The 17071-nt window shown below is 38.6% G+C and overlaps 1 protein-coding gene across 1 annotated transcript; it reads left to right on the top strand.

Moving 5' to 3' along the window:
* The first annotated feature begins 2069 nt into the window (after nucleotides 1–2069).
* On the top strand, nucleotides 2070–13819 carry slc34a1b (solute carrier family 34 member 1b). Its single transcript, XM_028008199.1, has 12 exons — nucleotides 2070–2137; nucleotides 4239–4418; nucleotides 4786–4932; nucleotides 5178–5321; nucleotides 7701–7812; nucleotides 8296–8491; nucleotides 9530–9625; nucleotides 9702–9768; nucleotides 9870–10037; nucleotides 10276–10392; nucleotides 12206–12330; nucleotides 12463–13819. The coding sequence occupies exons 2-12, from the start codon at nucleotides 4241–4243 to the stop codon at nucleotides 13066–13068; spliced, it is 1956 nt and encodes a 651-aa protein (XP_027864000.1). The 5' UTR covers nucleotides 2070–2137; nucleotides 4239–4240; the 3' UTR covers nucleotides 13069–13819.
* Nucleotides 13820–17071: the final 3252 nt, after the last annotated feature.

A 17071-nucleotide genomic window follows, 5' to 3' on the forward strand; every position in this document is an offset into this window, starting at 1 on the left:
TCTTGGTGCAGTATTATGGGGGCTGGGCAAGAACAGTGAACTTTTTGTGTATAAATAAAAGTGGTATTTCATCAGCTGGAAAATCTGCAAATAAGATGAAGGGAAGGCCATACATGGGACAAGAAAAACATGGAAGAAGGGATTCTCAACAGAGGAGTCCAGAGCCGAACTTTTTAGAAAGCAAAATTCCTTATGTGTCAGAAAACCAACACCTCACTTTACCATGAAAGCACCATCCTCACATGAAATATGGTGTGGGAATTCTTTTATTCAAAACAATTGGTTATGAGAAGGTGGAACAGCGACTCTGAACATGAAGCCAGAACTACAATGGACTAATTTATTGTGCTAGAATGGCCCAGTCAAAGCCCAGGCTCAAATCCTATTGAAAGTCTATGACAAGATAGAATTTTATCACCTATTCTTGTTTCAACCTTTACTTTAAATTGAAATTACATGATTTCTGAAGACAAATAATTATGATGGGTTCTATTTAAGGGCATTAAAGAAGAGGGGCTCGATAAAAACGGATGCAAGACTTTTTAGATTTTTATTTGTTGAAACATTGTATAGTTATAAGATAAATTTTGATTAAGAATACTTAAAATATTACAGTAAGCCCTGCTTATTATGCAATGCAGATGTTAACAGTTTAGAGCAAAACTTTTGCACAGTATTGCTTCTGATTAATGGGTCTCATTTGTTATTAAACTTGAGTTATTTTTCAGGATGAAAAAACAAATGAAGCACTTGAGCAAAGTGTTTAACTTTCTCAATCCACAATGAATTATTAGCCAAAGCAATGTCATGTCTTGTTATGCTGCAAAGTACACAGCAAATCACTCCTCTGCAGACAAAAAAAAGGGGATGTGTGCTTTGCTAAAGCCTTATCTGGCCGTCCTTAGAGTGAGCTTAGACCACAGCTGAAGAAGAGCCGGGCTGGACTGATGGCTGACCTGCAGAATGGCAGGATGAAGACACCGTCACTTCGGTTTGTTTATCCCCAGGATGACAGGTGGCAGCATCCTCTCAACGACTTCTGCATTTGGAGGGGATTAACTGCAGTATGGAGGGCTTTCTAAGCAAAGGGCCTCAGAGCTGTTCCACAGCTTTAGCTGGGTGTGTGGGTTTAGAAGTGACTGCATGTGAGTGGATATCCGTGTTTCACTCTTTCTCTGCCTGCAGCGTTATCAAATCTGAAGGATTTCACCTCTGTAGTCAACAAATGACTGAAAAACACCAACAACAGAGCTTGCCTCTGCGTCTCCTTCCTTTCTGTCCCAGCTCTCATCATCATCATTTGGCAAGTAAAAGTGTTGCTGAGGGTGTTATTGAATTCTGCTCCACTGGGTTTGTGGATGCAGGCATGAGGTCAGCAGGTTCGCCAGATCTGGTTAGGAGAACTGCTGACAGGAAAAAACTCAAGCTGAACTAATTATTAATAATTATATCACCCTGTTACACAGGCCAACTCTGTTTCTGAGAAGAACATCATGTGTGAGCAGTGGAGTGTAAGGGTAAATGTGTGTCTCTGTGTGTGAGGCTGTCAAAAAATTCCCCTGATAGCTCTTGTCCAATCAAAACATACTTAAACTTAAGCGCCCGAGGTTGAGGGGAATACCTGCACCAGCTGAGAGCAGATTACTCTCCAAAAATTTGAATTACTTTCACTGGCTTATCTTGAAAAAGAAATAGTCAGCTAATACACCGTCTCCAATCTTTGCTATGTTCCACAGCAGGATGAAAACGGCTGCGTGAGAACATGAGGACCAAACCAGTCAGCGGCATTCCTCCAGAGTCACCACTAGGTGTCAGATTTCTCTCAGTGTTTTCATGTTGGATCAAATCAAACTGGCAGCTTCATCTTTAAATCCCCTTATCTGGCACCAAATCAAGTGAAAATTACACCGTCTGAGAGAGGATCAATCATTACCGAGTGCACTACATACCCTTTTAACTAATGCATCATTAACTTATCTCTTTGCGATATTGATTAACAGTGTTGTCTCAAGTTAATCACCAAAGGAGCAGGTGCCCCTCTCAACACTTTCAGGTCTGAGAGCGTATTTAAAGATGATTTACTCCCCATCTTGATGCTTTGCTTTGCAGGTCTCACACAGACGCTGTTTGACACCAGGTAAGAGGCTGTACTTCAGAAACAATATCAATAAATATGATATTTGTGTCAAGTTTGATTTACCTATATTTTTCTCATGTGGAGCAGTGTGAAAGAATAGGTTTGCTTTCTTACATATTCCTTGTTTTTGCTGTTTTGGTTGCACTTAAATGTGCAGATTTTAATCCAAACGCAAATGAGGTTTTCAAATGATTTCACTTACTAAGGGAAATGTCTACTCAGACCAATCTGGGCCTATGTGAAAATTTAATTGAAGTTATAAATAATAACTTATTGTGCCATCAAACATTTGGAATAATCAGCAATAAGTTCTTTATCATCGAGGAGGAATTAAGGCCCTCTAGAGCGTGGAATGATGGTCTATTTAAGGCAATGACACAACATCTTATTTGAACTTTAGTTCAGAGTTAGACAAGACAACTTGTTCCTTTTTTGAAACCATTCAAAGGTGGATTTGCTGGGCTGCTTTTAATCATTGTCTTGCAGAATAATCCAAGTGTGCGTGAACTCGAGGTCAGTGAGCGATGACCAGACATTCTTCTTTAGGACTTTCTGGTTCAGAGCAAGATGTGTGGTTGTCCAAGGTCCAGAAGAAGCAAAGTTGTGATACAGTGTTCATATGATGCTTTTTGTTGCTGCTGACAGTTTTACAACTCATGTCCCATCAGTTCAGATTGGACATAAATTGTTAGGTTTTATAACAATACTTGTATGGGCCTAAAACTTGTCGTACCTCATTATTTGTCTTTCAACAAGCAAATCTGTAGCATCCCTGCTGCAGGAAGACTTTTGAAATTTCGATGCTTTTCTCGGACAAGATTTAAAGAAAAATTTGCCAACCGATGAAAAAGATTGAGTGGCGAACTGCCAGAGAACCAGCAACACTCAGATAGCATTCAGTGTGCATTTACCAGCACAAAATATGACCAGAGACTATTTAGCTGTGATCTGTAGAAGCTGCTTCACCCACTCCCACATACATGTACATATGCTAACAAGACCTCTCCACCCATTAGGAACTACTGGAAGATGTTGCATACAATGCTAATGATGCAGTGACTGTAATTACTGTGATTTTGCATGCTGTAATTACTTCCATCCTCTTTGCTTTTAAGGGACACATTCTTTTCTGCCTTGAAGGCTGTAAAATACAGCTGATATGCAAAAAGGGAAAAGTAGGCACTCTATGCTTAAAATAGAAAATTCTTTAAAGGCAGTCGTAGCCCTTTGAGAGGTGAAGGGTGCCTTTGAGAAAGTAGAAACGGGGGACAAGTTACACTGATAACGATGTTTTCTCACTGATTCTGAAAACGCTTTCATTTGCCAGGAGGTGTGGCACTCAATCTGACCTCAAATCAAGAAAAGGTGCCACTTAGAAACAATGTGGGTGGCTTTTGTTCTTTTGTAATTGCTTGTCTGCTGCCGGTCTCGGCGCCTCTGTGAGAGATGGGCTCATATACAAGAAATGCTGGTCTCCACTGATTTCTTGTTACTGCTGCAGGTGGCTGATAAACACATTCACTCTTATCTGTTTCCTCTACAGTGGTGCCATCCTGTGATTTTAATTACTTGAGCGTCTTTACACAGAACTCAGAGTGCCACATGTTTTCTCCCTCCTCAGCTGCAGAGCCCTGTGGATGGGGCACAGGTCTCACTTACTGTGGAAACATTCAGCCTTTTACAGTGTGACATACACTCATCATGGACAAGAAGGCCATAATATACTTTCATGGTGGAAGGGATTTTTGGCTTTAGTTATTTATCAGATTTACTTTCATGACTGCAAAAAGTGTGTCATCAAGATGCAAATTATTTTCTGTATTTAAGGATGTATGTTTAATTTTGACCATGTCTGGATTGAAAAAAAATAATAAAAAAAATAAAACCTATGTACCCAATTATTGTTCTCAAAAATCACTTGAAATGCAATTTGTTTACTTTCCTTCGGAGAAAAAAAGAATAGTTCAAATAAAAAAACCCTCTAAATTCAAGACAACATCCATGTTCATAGTCAGTGTGTATATGATTCTGATTGGTACGTATTTTGAAAAGCTTTAATGTCCCCACTAGGAACCTAAATGTGAACCCCGTGTTCTCTCAGGCATGAAGATGAATGTGGTTCAGCTTTCCTCCCAGCCCAAACTCTCACTGGAGGAGGACAGGGAGTCTGGCATCGGATCCACTCTTGACCTCACTGGCAGCTCTGAGTGCTACAATGAACGTCCCAATCGCTTCTCTACTGTACTGTCAATAAATACAGGCAGTGTACACACAGAAAAAGGTATAGGCATCAAGAGGAGATGAACACTTTCATCTCTTGGTGTGGCAGCTGGCTTGATTTCCTTAGAAAGGGGAATTCTTGTAGATAAGAAACATCTACAAGAAAGAGGCAAAAATGCCAATGGGATTTTCTGGCTCCCCTTTAACTCAGCAGGTGCTTCGCTGTGTATGCTGTACATTTGATAGCTTTGTTCTCATACAAGTACGAAATTTTTATATTCAGAAGCCAGATTTCACATGAAAAGGAGATCCGCTAGCTTGAAACTTGCTATTTTTCTGTTTTTTCTTATGGGGAAAATAGGTCAGTCTTAAGCTATTTATGCCCTGATGCAAGTCTAAACCTTTCCCTTGGTCTTTGTTTCCAACAGAAAACTCTCCGCACACTACAGCTGTGAGTCCAGGCAAGATCAAGCAGCGTCTTATCAATCTATCAAAGATCCCTCTCCTTTTCATCCTCCTCTTCTTCTTCATTTGCTCGTTGGACACGTTGAGCTCTGCCTTCCAGTTAGCAGGGGGTAAGTATAACCCTCACTGCGGGCTGAGTGTGACTCAGCTAGCTGATGTGTGACAAAAGAGTGACTCAGTGAGGGACAATTCACCGTCCTACTGTATCATTTACTGCCAAGCCATCATCTGGTGACCTTCTTGAAGAAGAGGAAATAAGCAGTGTGAGTGTTGTCATTCCTCAGAGTAATCAATTTTGTGTTTTGTCTGTGTTTGTATTTTTCCCTCTGTGTACGTGGGTGGGATATTTAACCAGGTAAAGTGGCAGGGGACATTTTCCAGGACAATGTCGTGCTGTCCAACCCTGTGGCAGGACTGGTGGTGGGGATCCTGGTCACCGTCCTCGTCCAGAGCTCATCCACCTCCACTTCCATTGTTGTCAGTCTGGTGGCCTCAGGATGTGAGTAGGCGCATGAAAACCTGTGTAAATGTTTGTGTGTTGGAAGATGAGCTGGTTTAAACTGTAAGTACGATTTTGAAATGGAAGGAACAGAGAAAGATAACCAGCCTGGTATATATTTTGTGTGTTTACTGCATTGTGTACTTATCTCCAGGCAAATACTTTGCATGCATACATATTACAATAAATGGACCAATATTCAGACAGCAAAGAACCCTGGGAATTGAAAACTCCCTTTGTACATTTTCGACAATAGAGCTTTTCAGAAATTGGCTTTGAAACCCAACTGACTGCAGGCGACACGGCATTATGGTTTTTGATTTGCTATTGGCATAGATAATGGAATCTAGATTAATTCAACGAAATCAGCCGGGATTAAAATATGTATGAGGTAAAAGAGGTAGATTGGATTCTGTGCACATTTATATGAATGCAGTGGTACAAGTAGGTGTTAAGCAGATACAGAGCCAATTACATTTTCTATCTTGGAAAATAATTGAGGACATAAACTGGCAAGTAAATCTCTATTTATGAACACTATTAGCACCTTTATTAAGCTTTGATTAGCTTTGACCAAATTAGTGTTGTCTGAGTTTAAGCTATGTGAGTGTAAAACCACTGACTGTGTACCTGTACCAAAATGTATGTTTATGTACCTAGGTTCACACCAAGAAATATGTGGTAACAAATCCAGTAACCTCATACAGAGAAAATAAATCACTAGTTTGTGTATTAAAACTCAGAGAAAAAAATAAGGTGTGAGAATCGGTCTGACCGTAAAAACTAATTTCTACCAGTAAACATATGTTTATGTAACATTTATAGTTATGTGTTTTTCTTGCAAGTTTGGACATAATGAATATTTAAAATTAATTCTAGCAATGCTGAGGAAGCAATGTAAATACACAATAAAAAAACAGAATGGCTTTAAAACCTTCTATAATAACAAATGAGGTTAACCTTTTGTAATTCTCAGATATTTAGTTTTGTATTTTCTTGGCTATTGAAGTGAAAGTGAATAGCAAAGTAAAAGGGGTTTAAAGATGTCTCTAAAGGATTTGAAATCAGTCATCCCTCTGTTTAGAAAATAGTTTACAGCTGTCAAAATACATGGGTTTGGCTGTCAAAGCAAATCCACCCTGAAAGAAAATGGCCAAATACTAAAAGTCTCCAAAATCCATAAAATGTCATAACAGGACCTCCAGCAGGCTCTCTGCTGTTGAACATAGTAGCTGGATGTGCACTCCTGTATGATAACAATGATACAACAGAAGACAAGTGGGAGGAATAAAATTCTGCTTTCTATGAAAAACATGAAGACCAGGTAAAAGTTTGTCAGTGAGAATGAAGATAAAGACCAAGGATTTCAGGACGTTTTGAAGGATGTTCACCAAAATTAACAGAACATCTTCCTGAACACATCATTTCAACTGTGAAATACCCTGGAGGCAGCGTCATGCTGACCATCCTGGAAGTAAACCTGCTGGAGGTTACAAATGACCAGGGCGTAGATTTAACTTGCAGCTGGAGTGATTTGCAACAAGGCATATTCATGACTATTCATATGTTATAATGGCCTAGTTAAAGTTCAGACCTAAATCAGTTTAAAAATCTGAAAACTGTTGCTCACTGATGCCTCCAACCAAGCATTTGAGTAGAAGTGCAACGGTGCAGAGATATAAACAAAAACTTCTGATGTAAATATAGCAAAATGTATTGCATCAATACTGCGTGCCTCAATTTTATTATTAAAAGCCTTTGAAAAAAATACTAAATGTATAGTTTTTCTACTGCATCATAAAAACATACTATTTTGTGTTGGTCTACCAGTCCCCAAATGATATGTTGCTTGTGGTTACAAGGTGAGAGAATGTGAAAAAGTGGCTCTGCATGATGTCAAGTCACACTATCCCAACTGTGAGTTTTCTCTCTTTCATTCAGTCCAGGATTTCTTGCTCTCAGGCTCCACATTGAGTCTGTAAAAACCAGTGAAATCATGCTACAGAAGTTGGCTCTCTGCTCCTTTTAAAAGATAAAATAAATAAATAAAATAAGATTTCTGATAATTACCAAACTTAGAGGAAGGTAAGGATGTTTGCCTGCATGATGTATGTCCTCTCTGTTCTCCCCATTAAAGATGCTCTCCACATTAACCTCTCCTGTAAAGCTGCCTCCTCTCACTTGGAAATCACAGCCATCTCTCATCACCATTAAAGGAGAAGGTCATGTGTCGCAATTATTGCTGCCATAAATGGCTCTTCTTGATAACTTGGACGTTTCACGGCAAAACAGCTCCATTTGTATGTGTGCGGTGCTGCATAGTAATGACCTTGATGCAGACTGTGAAAACACCTCTATTCTGTCTCTCCTCTCTCGCAGTGTTGAAAGTAAAGTTGGCCGTTCCAGTTATCATGGGCACAAATATCGGAACCTCTGTCACAAACACCATCGTAGCCATGATGCAGGCCGCAGAAAGAAACGAGTTTCAACGGTGAGTGAGCAAACAGTAGTGAGTCGAAGAATGAAGGAGACACAGGAGCAGGGAAGAGAAAACTGAAAAAGACGAGTAATTATTATATGGGGGGCATAAAGAGGAAAACTGCCCGGATGAAAGCAGAGGAGGTGGAAGAGGAAGCACTGGCAGCTGCTTGCTGCTTTATAAGCTCTATTTCAGTGTGAAAGTGACAATAATGGCACGCATCCAGTCTAATTCTACCCCGGCAAAAATCTGCTATGAAATGATAACATACTGAACAGATGGCGCATTATTTTATCTGCATGATTAAATAATTATTTATGCCAACATTTTGCAATAAACAACGTCACAGTCAAAACAGACATGCTCATCAAATCACTCATATCTAGAAAACTGCAACTGTAAAAATCTGATTAACAAGCTATTGTTCAAAGTAGATGATCAGCCTGATGCTGAGTGACCTTGGTGAACAGAGTTAATGACTGCGACCCTCGGCAGGGCCTTCGCCGGAGCAACAGTCCACGACTGCTTCAACTGGCTGTCGGTGCTGGTGCTGTTGCCCTTGGAGGTGGCGAGCGGGGTCATTACCCATCTGTCCCAGTGGCTGGTCAGTGTCTTCAGACTGCAGCCTGGGGAGGAAGCACCTGAGCTACTGAAGGTCATCACTGAGCCAGTCACCAAGCTCATTATACAGGTAAAAACCTTTGCTTGGTCGTGTTTGCAAATATCCTGTCCAATAACCCGCTCAATAAACAGATGGTGCCACGTCATCCTTCATTAGTTGAGTGTTTTCTTGTTGTTGTTTTTTGGCCAAAAAGTGTTGAGATATTAAGAGGACAAAAGTAGGGAACATCCTGATGCTCACAAATAAGCACCAGGATGCTCTTCACTCAGGGGTAGCTGCAATAGATCACCAGAGAAATGGAGCGCAGAGAAGTGATTATTAATGACATCTTTCTTTGGTAAAATGATTGTCATTGTTTTATCTCGCTACAGCATTACACATTACTAACAAAAAACCTTTTAACACGTCATTCATTGCCAGATGACAATTTGGCTTGAAGGTTTATACCAAATTTTCTATGCCAAAATTTCAAATGAAATGTACCTGAGTTCTCCCCTGTTTTTCTGCAAATACATGGAATATAAAAACAGAAATCCAGACTAAAGGGGTCATGCTTTATTCAAACCAGCCAGCAAACAGAGAATAGAAGGATGGACTTTATATTTATCTGCTCCAGTGAGATACAAACCCTTAGAAATACAAATAAACCCATTATCCCAATATCTGGTTTATTCTGATTTTTTTATCTTTTCTGTGTTTAAACTCCAATTTCCAACACACTTTGCCAATCAATTCACAAGTGATAAAATATGACTGTAACAAGTTTTCCAGACAGGAATTTGCTCTTATTTTTTAAAAAGTACCAAATAACCATTTAAATAATAAAAAAAACCAATCTTTTCTGTCAAGATTGGACTTTGTTAGATCAATATTTAGTATCCCAAACTAACATACAAATTCCAAATTTATGAATTAATTTCTGGATATTCCCAAAGAGGAAAACTGTTTCCCCAAAAAGATGGTAATACTTACATAGCAGACACATCAACGTTTTCATTGACAGCAACATGAACTCATACTGACAGTAGATGTTATAAAAAATATTTTTTCATTCTTTAACCTTACTGCCCTGAAATGTGCTGAAAAAATGTATCCTTTTCCCATCAGCTGGACAAATGTGTGATCACAGGGATCGCCATGGGAAATGAGGTCATGAGGAACCGGAGCCTGGTGAAACAGTGGTGCCGGGATGACACAGTCTTGGTAATAGCTAGTTTGATACACATACACTCTGTGGTTTAAATGTGGCTTTCATAACGCTCCATCTTTCTTTCTGTAGTCTGCTGGCAATAAAAGTGCTGAAGACTGTGGTCTCGGTTCTGACTTATCCTCAACACATGTCAAGTGTGGGTTTGCAGTTTTGCTGTGACACATTATTATTTCTTTAATGTAAAAAAAAATAAAATTCAGTGCAATAAAACAGCTTGTGGGATCTGTCTCTTTGCAGGCCGATATTTGTTTGCATCTACAGAACTGTCAGACCTCACAGTGGGGCTGATTCTCCTAGCAGCCTCTCTGGCCGTCCTCTGCACATGTCTGCTGCTTCTGGTCAAACTGCTCAATTCTCTGCTTCAAGGTCAAATGGCAAAGGTCATCCATAAAGTCATTAATACAGGTGAGCTCACTCTGCAGGCCTTCATATGTTGCTATATTCATGCTGTTATTAACAATCCTGGAAAAAACAATGACATTTTTCTAAGGACACATGGTAAATTGGGGTTTTTATTCCAGTTTGTTGATCAATAGGCCATGTTAACTTACAGGCAGGTTTGAGTGTAATTAATCCTCTAAAAGACTCTTTTGATGGTTGTAATTTTTGGTGCTTTTAATTTCTCCCACTTTTCTCTGACCAGACCTGCCATATCCATTTGGATGGCTGGCGGGGTACATCGCCATGTTTGTAGGCGCTGGGGTTACGTTTGTCGTCCAGAGCAGCTCGGTTTTCACCTCGGCTATGACTCCTCTAGTTGGTGAGTATCGTGCTTTATTTTCATGCTCTTATCAAGGGGACATCAAATTATTGTATCTTCTTTCGTGAACTGGAACGACTTTGCATTACAAATAAAAGAAAACGCAAAGTCTATTTCAGTTCAAGAACTGAAGTCACTCTCAAACCCCCGAGGTTACTTTTGCATAAATTTACTGGGAATGTAAAATGATAGAAATTATGGAAACGGACGTGAGATGTGCTTAGCAACGCAGGACTTAAAGTGAGACATCTGCACATCATGAATCAGAAATGAATAAATGCGAAAAGAAACGACAGAAAGGCTAATAATCAAAAACCTTTTGCAAGAAAACAGGGTTTTTTTTGCTGCGATTACATAAAGCACAATCAAAATTATATGATTTTATAATTTAGTGGAAATTTAGTGAAAATGAATTTGGAGCATGAGATAAGAAATGCAACAAATCTCCATGTGATGCAACAAAAAAGAAATGAGAGAGCACCTAAGTAGGCTTTTTTAGAAGGCAGGGCTGGAATATCATCGCATCTACACCAAACTCCTAATTACTTTCTAAAGAGCTAAGCAAACCGAGACCCACACCACACATTTTATATTATGAACCACTGACATAAACACTAATTTTCCCACTCAAACAGCAAAAAACTGTTTCTATGAGGCTAAATCTGTCAGAAATATATGTTTTTCCTTCTTATTCTTCATGCTCCTCTGTTTTTTCCTTTGCCCTGCTGCATATGTGCTCCTAACCCATAAGATATTAGAGCATATGATATGTTTTCATATTCCTCCCACGTAGACCTCAAAACTGGAGCTACCCTGCCCCCGAGGTGAAGCTGTTTTTGACTAAAATTGTTCACACTTACAAACAGGGCTGGATTGGACCTGGAGTCAAGATTATTATATCTTTTTAATCTCTATCTTTATTATTATTATTATTTTTTTTTTTAAATACATCTTATTTTCCTACTCAGTATTTTCTTTAAAACTTGCAAAAATACATCAATTAATTAAAGAACCTATACTCATATAACTTTCTGAGCAGTTTTTGAGTCTCTCCTGTAAGAGACAAAAACAACATAGCACATGTTTGAGCTATTAAAAGATTAAATAGGTAGAACATCAGCAACATAAAGGCACAGAGGTTCCTAAAGTAATTCGGATTTGAAGTATATACTAAAACAAGACAGCCCATAAACTGAGCTTTTGCTTCCAAGGCCATAGCTTCCTGTACATATATAAATTTTAACACCATGGCCTCTAAAAGGACATTTACTACAAAATAAATAAAGTGCCAACATACAGGTGTATTGTATTTGCTACTTATGAAATATTTAGTTATTTTTAAGGAAGAAAATATCAGATTTTTTTATTTTATGTTTGATTCGTAGATAAATATAAACATATATGACTGCATACATCCACTGACAGAGTCTTATGAAGTTTTTACGAGGACCTTTCATCACCAGCACAGTCTGTGGACGGCTAAAGGAAGAATATCAAATCGGTGACGACTGAGTCATCAGCCTGCTACATAGTGATAAATAAGAGATCAGAATAATCCCCACATCCAACAGAGGTAATTAACTAAGCTTAAAATGAAAAGGCAAAAACAGCTTTTAATACAAAAACAGATTTCTGCTTGTCCTGCATATTGGATTTCAGCTCTGGCTCCCAGTGAAATCACTGTCTTAACACGATGCAGAATTATGTAATAAAACCAAACCGCAAATGAAGAGCAATGAGACATCACTGACACAATTTCGGCTATTTTATTTTTCTGTCTTTCCACAACATGTTTTATTATTCTATCTGCTAGGAATTGGTGTCATCAGTCTGGAGCGGGCCTATCCGCTCACACTGGGCTCCAACATCGGCACCACTGCCACCGCCTTACTTGCAGCTCTGGCCAGTCCTGGGAACAAAATAGTAGCTTCCATTCAGGTTTGCTTCTGTTTTATTAGAGACGACTAAACAAAACAAAAATGTTACGATGGTAGGATTTTGTTTTACATGTATGTGAAGAAAGAGGAAATGTCTGGTCCTTGCTTTTCAACTGTTTGCCTTTGTTCCTAGATTGCTTTGTGTCACCTCCTCTTCAATGTTTTTGGCATCCTGCTGTGGTATCCTGTTCCATTCATGCGTCTGCCCATCAGGATGGCTTATGTTCTGGGGGAACGCACGGCCAAATACCGCTGGTTTGCCATCCTCTACCTTCTCTTGTGTTTCCTGCTCCTTCCATCCCTCGTGTTGGGCCTTTCCCTGGCTGGCTGGCAGGTGATGGCTGGAGTTGGGGGTCCTTTTTTGGGTATCACTCTCTTCATTGCTGTAGTAAATATGATGCAGGCTCACAGTCCCCGGCATCTGCCCACCAAACTCCAAACCTGGGACTTCCTGCCCAAGTGGATGCATTCTCTCAAACCTCTTGACCGCTTGATAGTGAAGGCAACTGTCTGCTGCAGTTTCACTTGCAAGGCAGGTCAGAACCAAGAGACAGAGGATGAAGACCCAATCTCACCGCACACAGTGTCTGTCAGAACGCAGGAAGAGTCCGCTTCGTCCCAGAAGAAAGAACAGCTGGCTTACAATAACCCGGTTCTGGACTGCTTGGAAGAGATCAGACCAGGTGTGCCGGTTTTTAAATTAAAAGGCTTGGAGAGGTGCAACAGTACCCCACTGTAGTTGGACTAACAACAAACTGCATTTTGTACTGTCCTTTGAAAATCTGAAATTTGTAACTAACCAAGAGAAACAAAAGAAGCTTTCTTTTTTCTGAAGTCAAACAATAGTCAATATGAAATGTTATCTTGCCTCAGCTTGTTTCAGCTGTGATTTATTTAAAAGGTGTAGTCTTCAATCTATTCAAATGCAGATTATTATGTTTAAATGTCCACTTCAATCATAAAGCTGTCAAGAATATTAGGCTCTCATAGCCCATTGTGTTCAATCTAAATTTAGCTAACAAATTTTTCAGCCACATTTAGACATCAAGAGGAATCTTTTCAACCACATTAAACTGTTATTTAGACAGATGCTAAAGCTGCTTTTTCTATGCTTTCTCAACATGTTTAAGAGGATTAAAGCCATCAAAATATTAATTAATAATCACAATATGACAAAAATCTGTAAAATGTTTACAGATTTTATTTATTTGTTGAAGAACTGGTGTGCAATTCTTCTCACTTCCTGTAGGGGGTGACACTTACTAATAGGGGGTATAGTGTCCTAACTTTTTCCCCCTGAAGAAAACACATTTTGTTTATCTTTTGGTGAAACAAATGAGTAAAACATGCTAATTGTTTACCTTTTAATTATAGCAATTTTTTTCAGAGATAATTTAAGATTAGACATAGAAATGTCAAAATTTCTCAATAAAGAACTGAGTACCTAGGCACTGTCAGTTTTCATGATCAAATAAAACACAACTTTAAATTAACAATATTTTTGCAATTTTATTTTTTAAATAGACCTGAAATGTTACAAAGATTTCTTCTAAATGAGTACACAAAAGCAAAGGAACACTATTTTTCCAAGAAGTTAGCAGCCTCTAAGGATTTCATGTGAGAGGTGAGAGACATGCAAGTTAAAAGTTCAAAGAGACAGAAGTGACATCCATCACAGGGTGATGAGGCCAGGATGCAAATTAGGGACGGCTGCAAAAAAGATCTTCATGTTCCATGCCTGGGCTGCTTGCTCAACTGGTGCCACTACCAAATACACATACTGGAAATTCAATTTTTATCAAACGATCTCCAGATAAAGCTTGAGAAAAATCATCAGATGGACTCAGAAAGAAAAACAGATGCTAGAAGACGTACAGCTGAGGGCTTCAACGTATTAGCACCTGTGCCTCCTGATTTACTCACCGAGGTAAAGAAACTGAGAAATACTGCACCAGTAAGCATTGGAATGAGCAAACAAGCTGAAATAAGTGGTGTGAAACCAACTAAGTGGGGATCAGGGAACTGAGATGTATCAGTCGCTGTAGTGAACTGTAGTGAATATGTTAAATGTTAAGTGTGCACGCCATTATGCCATGTTTTTTATTATTGCAGTTAAACATCAACATATTGCAGTTAACAAATATGTAATTTATTTTTCTGTTTTCCTTTTGGGTGAGTGATGTTCACAAGTTATTTTAATCATAAGGGTTCTGAATCGTTCTGTAATTTTTCTCCTAGTTAATTTTTATCTACAGCAGTTCATCTATAGATCTGTCGAGGAAAAAATCTAGGTTCAATCACCATAATATAGAGCATATGAAAGGCTGCTATGATGTAAGCTGCCTGTTAAAATTTGTTCTGCATCTGAGGTTATTTCTGGGTGAATGAATTTACACAGCTGCTAAAAGGAACTGAAGAGTATCTTCACATGAATGATGTCTGCAGCGACCTGTCTGTGTGTCCTGTGCAGTCTGTGTCTGCGTGCGCTTGTGTGTGTGCTCACTAAGTGGGTGGGTGTGCACATTTCATTTGGGAGGTGCTGCAGAATGTGTGAATTTGTGCTTTGTTCTTGTTTGCAGACTAACAATTGATCATGTGTTTCAGAAAAGTCGACAACTCTAGTTTGCAGTGACTCTTCAGCCGTGAAGCTGGTCCAACTGGTCCAGTGACAAACACTAATTGTACAGCAAAATGTTAATGTTGACGCAAATCATTTCCCACAGACAGGTGTTGCTTTACTACTGGCGACCAAATTGTCTGTGTGAAAATTCGATGACAATGTCCAGATATTAGTGATGCGCAGTTCTAGCAAGAGGTTGATGAAATATTTATATTGATCTATTGAAATTTTCATAGTAAACCATTTCACAAGAAAAAAAAAAAACACTGACCAGAGAGAAAATTTGATTTCAAAAGCATTTTTCTTTCAAAGCTAGAATACATAAATAAATAATGCAGGCAATAGTTGAAAGCATGCAATTTTTATTTATAGCAATCTGATCATCAACATTGCACGGTCTTTATGAACACTGAAAAGGCTAAAAGATATACAAATTTTCTTCAAACATGTTTTTTAATGTTTCAACACTAGGAATGTTAAGAAATTGTCATTTAAGGTATAGCACCTTGCAAAAGTATTCATACGCCTTTTTCACAGTTTGCCAAAAATGCAACCACAAACTTAAATGTGTTTTTTGGGTTATGAGTTGGAGACAACACAAAAACGTGGATGATTAATAAGTGTAGATGCCCTTTAATAAAATTTAGTGTGACCAATTGTACCTGGAAAACAACATCCACTGTGGTGTGATTTAATTTCAGCATAAGCTCACCTGATATTCGCTTGGATAGAATTCTGAAAATTGTCTCCCACTTCACAGTAATGCTCGTCATTGTTCGCCTGAAATTCACATTAAAAGCAATTCAGTTTGTTGTACTGTGAGCAAATGAAAAAAGGAGGCAAGTTCAAGTTGTGTCGAGCGGTTTATCACTGAACGACACAGGCTTGCTGCTGTTGATATCGAATGCACCACATTCTATTTTAGAGTAGGAACTGATCACCATTAGGATTGCATATGCAGCAGAATCCCATCCCAGAGCATCATCTGCAGGATAGAAATACGCTGCTGCAGCAAGATTCTCATATCACTAGTCACTTGAATTTCAGCAGCTCAGGAATAGCCTGTAAAATAATGACAGACCTGAGTCAAACTCACTTTTAGTTTTGACTAATAAATGACTCAGCAAAAATTAGGGAAATACATAAAAAAACCTAAACTGATAACATCTACCTACATAAACATAATTTTTTTCTTTTTGTGAGTCTTTTCACCTCTCTAAGTGCTTCAGTTTGTCTTGTCATGCTGGCTGCAAATTAAAGTTGGAAGATCGATGACTGTTTTATTAAGCATCTTCATATCAGATTTTTCCTTCTACTTCCGTGCGTCTTTTTATGAAAGCTTAATTATCTTCATATTTTACTCTGAAATGACGTTCAATGAGTTGTGTAAAATACATATGAATGTTTAGTGTCACACCTGCAGCAGTTAGAAGATTATTAATATGGCAAATGAAAGCAGAAAATATATAGAAAAAGAGCTCAATTTTATGACATAAAATTATCTAAATTTACAAAACAAACAAAATAATGTCCATGTTGTGGACTTTTACATCATTTTTATCTCAAGGAAGATGGTTGTGTTTTTGGGACCTCATTATAATAATTGCGCTGTGCACAGCCAGCTAGTAATCATTGGCCCTACACTAAAAGGATAATACAGAACAACACAAACGTTATACTGATCAAAAAAATTGTGTCAGTCTCTAAGCTGCCATTTTTCTAAAATCAGTAAGAAAAATGTTCATGCACACATCTGTATTTTTTAAGTATGATATCATTATGGAGATATTGTGTGGCAACCGTACCTGTCAGTGCAGCAACTGCTTTAATACAAACCTGCAGCAACCGTTTCCTGTCCTCAAACAGTGGCACATCTGCAGCTGAGATTTTGTTGGATCTCACAGCAGGTTTTTGAGAAGGTTGGTCACACCATCCTAATATGTCATCTCTGAGATCTGGTTGAGGGAAAGTGTGTTATCATTCAGTGATTCACTTTCTATTACCTAGTATCTCCTACTGTGTTTGAATGGTCAATTTCTCTTCAGCAGCCCCTCTTAGTCTTGGAGTTCCTCATGGATCCATCTTTAGGTTGATTTTGTTTCCTCTTTACATTTTTCCAGTG

The sequence above is a fragment of the Xiphophorus couchianus genome, chromosome 23, assembly GCF_001444195.1.
Source record: "Xiphophorus couchianus chromosome 23, X_couchianus-1.0, whole genome shotgun sequence".
Taxonomy (NCBI): domain Eukaryota; kingdom Metazoa; phylum Chordata; class Actinopteri; order Cyprinodontiformes; family Poeciliidae; genus Xiphophorus; species Xiphophorus couchianus.

What these genes read in the sequence shown, in the direction of transcription:
- slc34a1b (XM_028008199.1), top strand. Translation starts at nt 4,241, where the DNA reads ATGAAGATGAATGTGGTTCAGCTTTCCTCCCAGCCCAAACTCTCACTG. An exon ending in TGCCTTCCAGTTAGCAGGGG is followed by an intron (nt 4,933 to 5,177) that starts GTAAGTATAACC and finishes ATATTTAACCAG; the next exon opens with GTAAAGTGGCAGGGGACATT. An exon ending in GCCGGGATGACACAGTCTTG is followed by an intron (nt 9,626 to 9,701) that starts GTAATAGCTAGT and finishes TTCTTTCTGTAG; the next exon opens with TCTGCTGGCAATAAAAGTGC.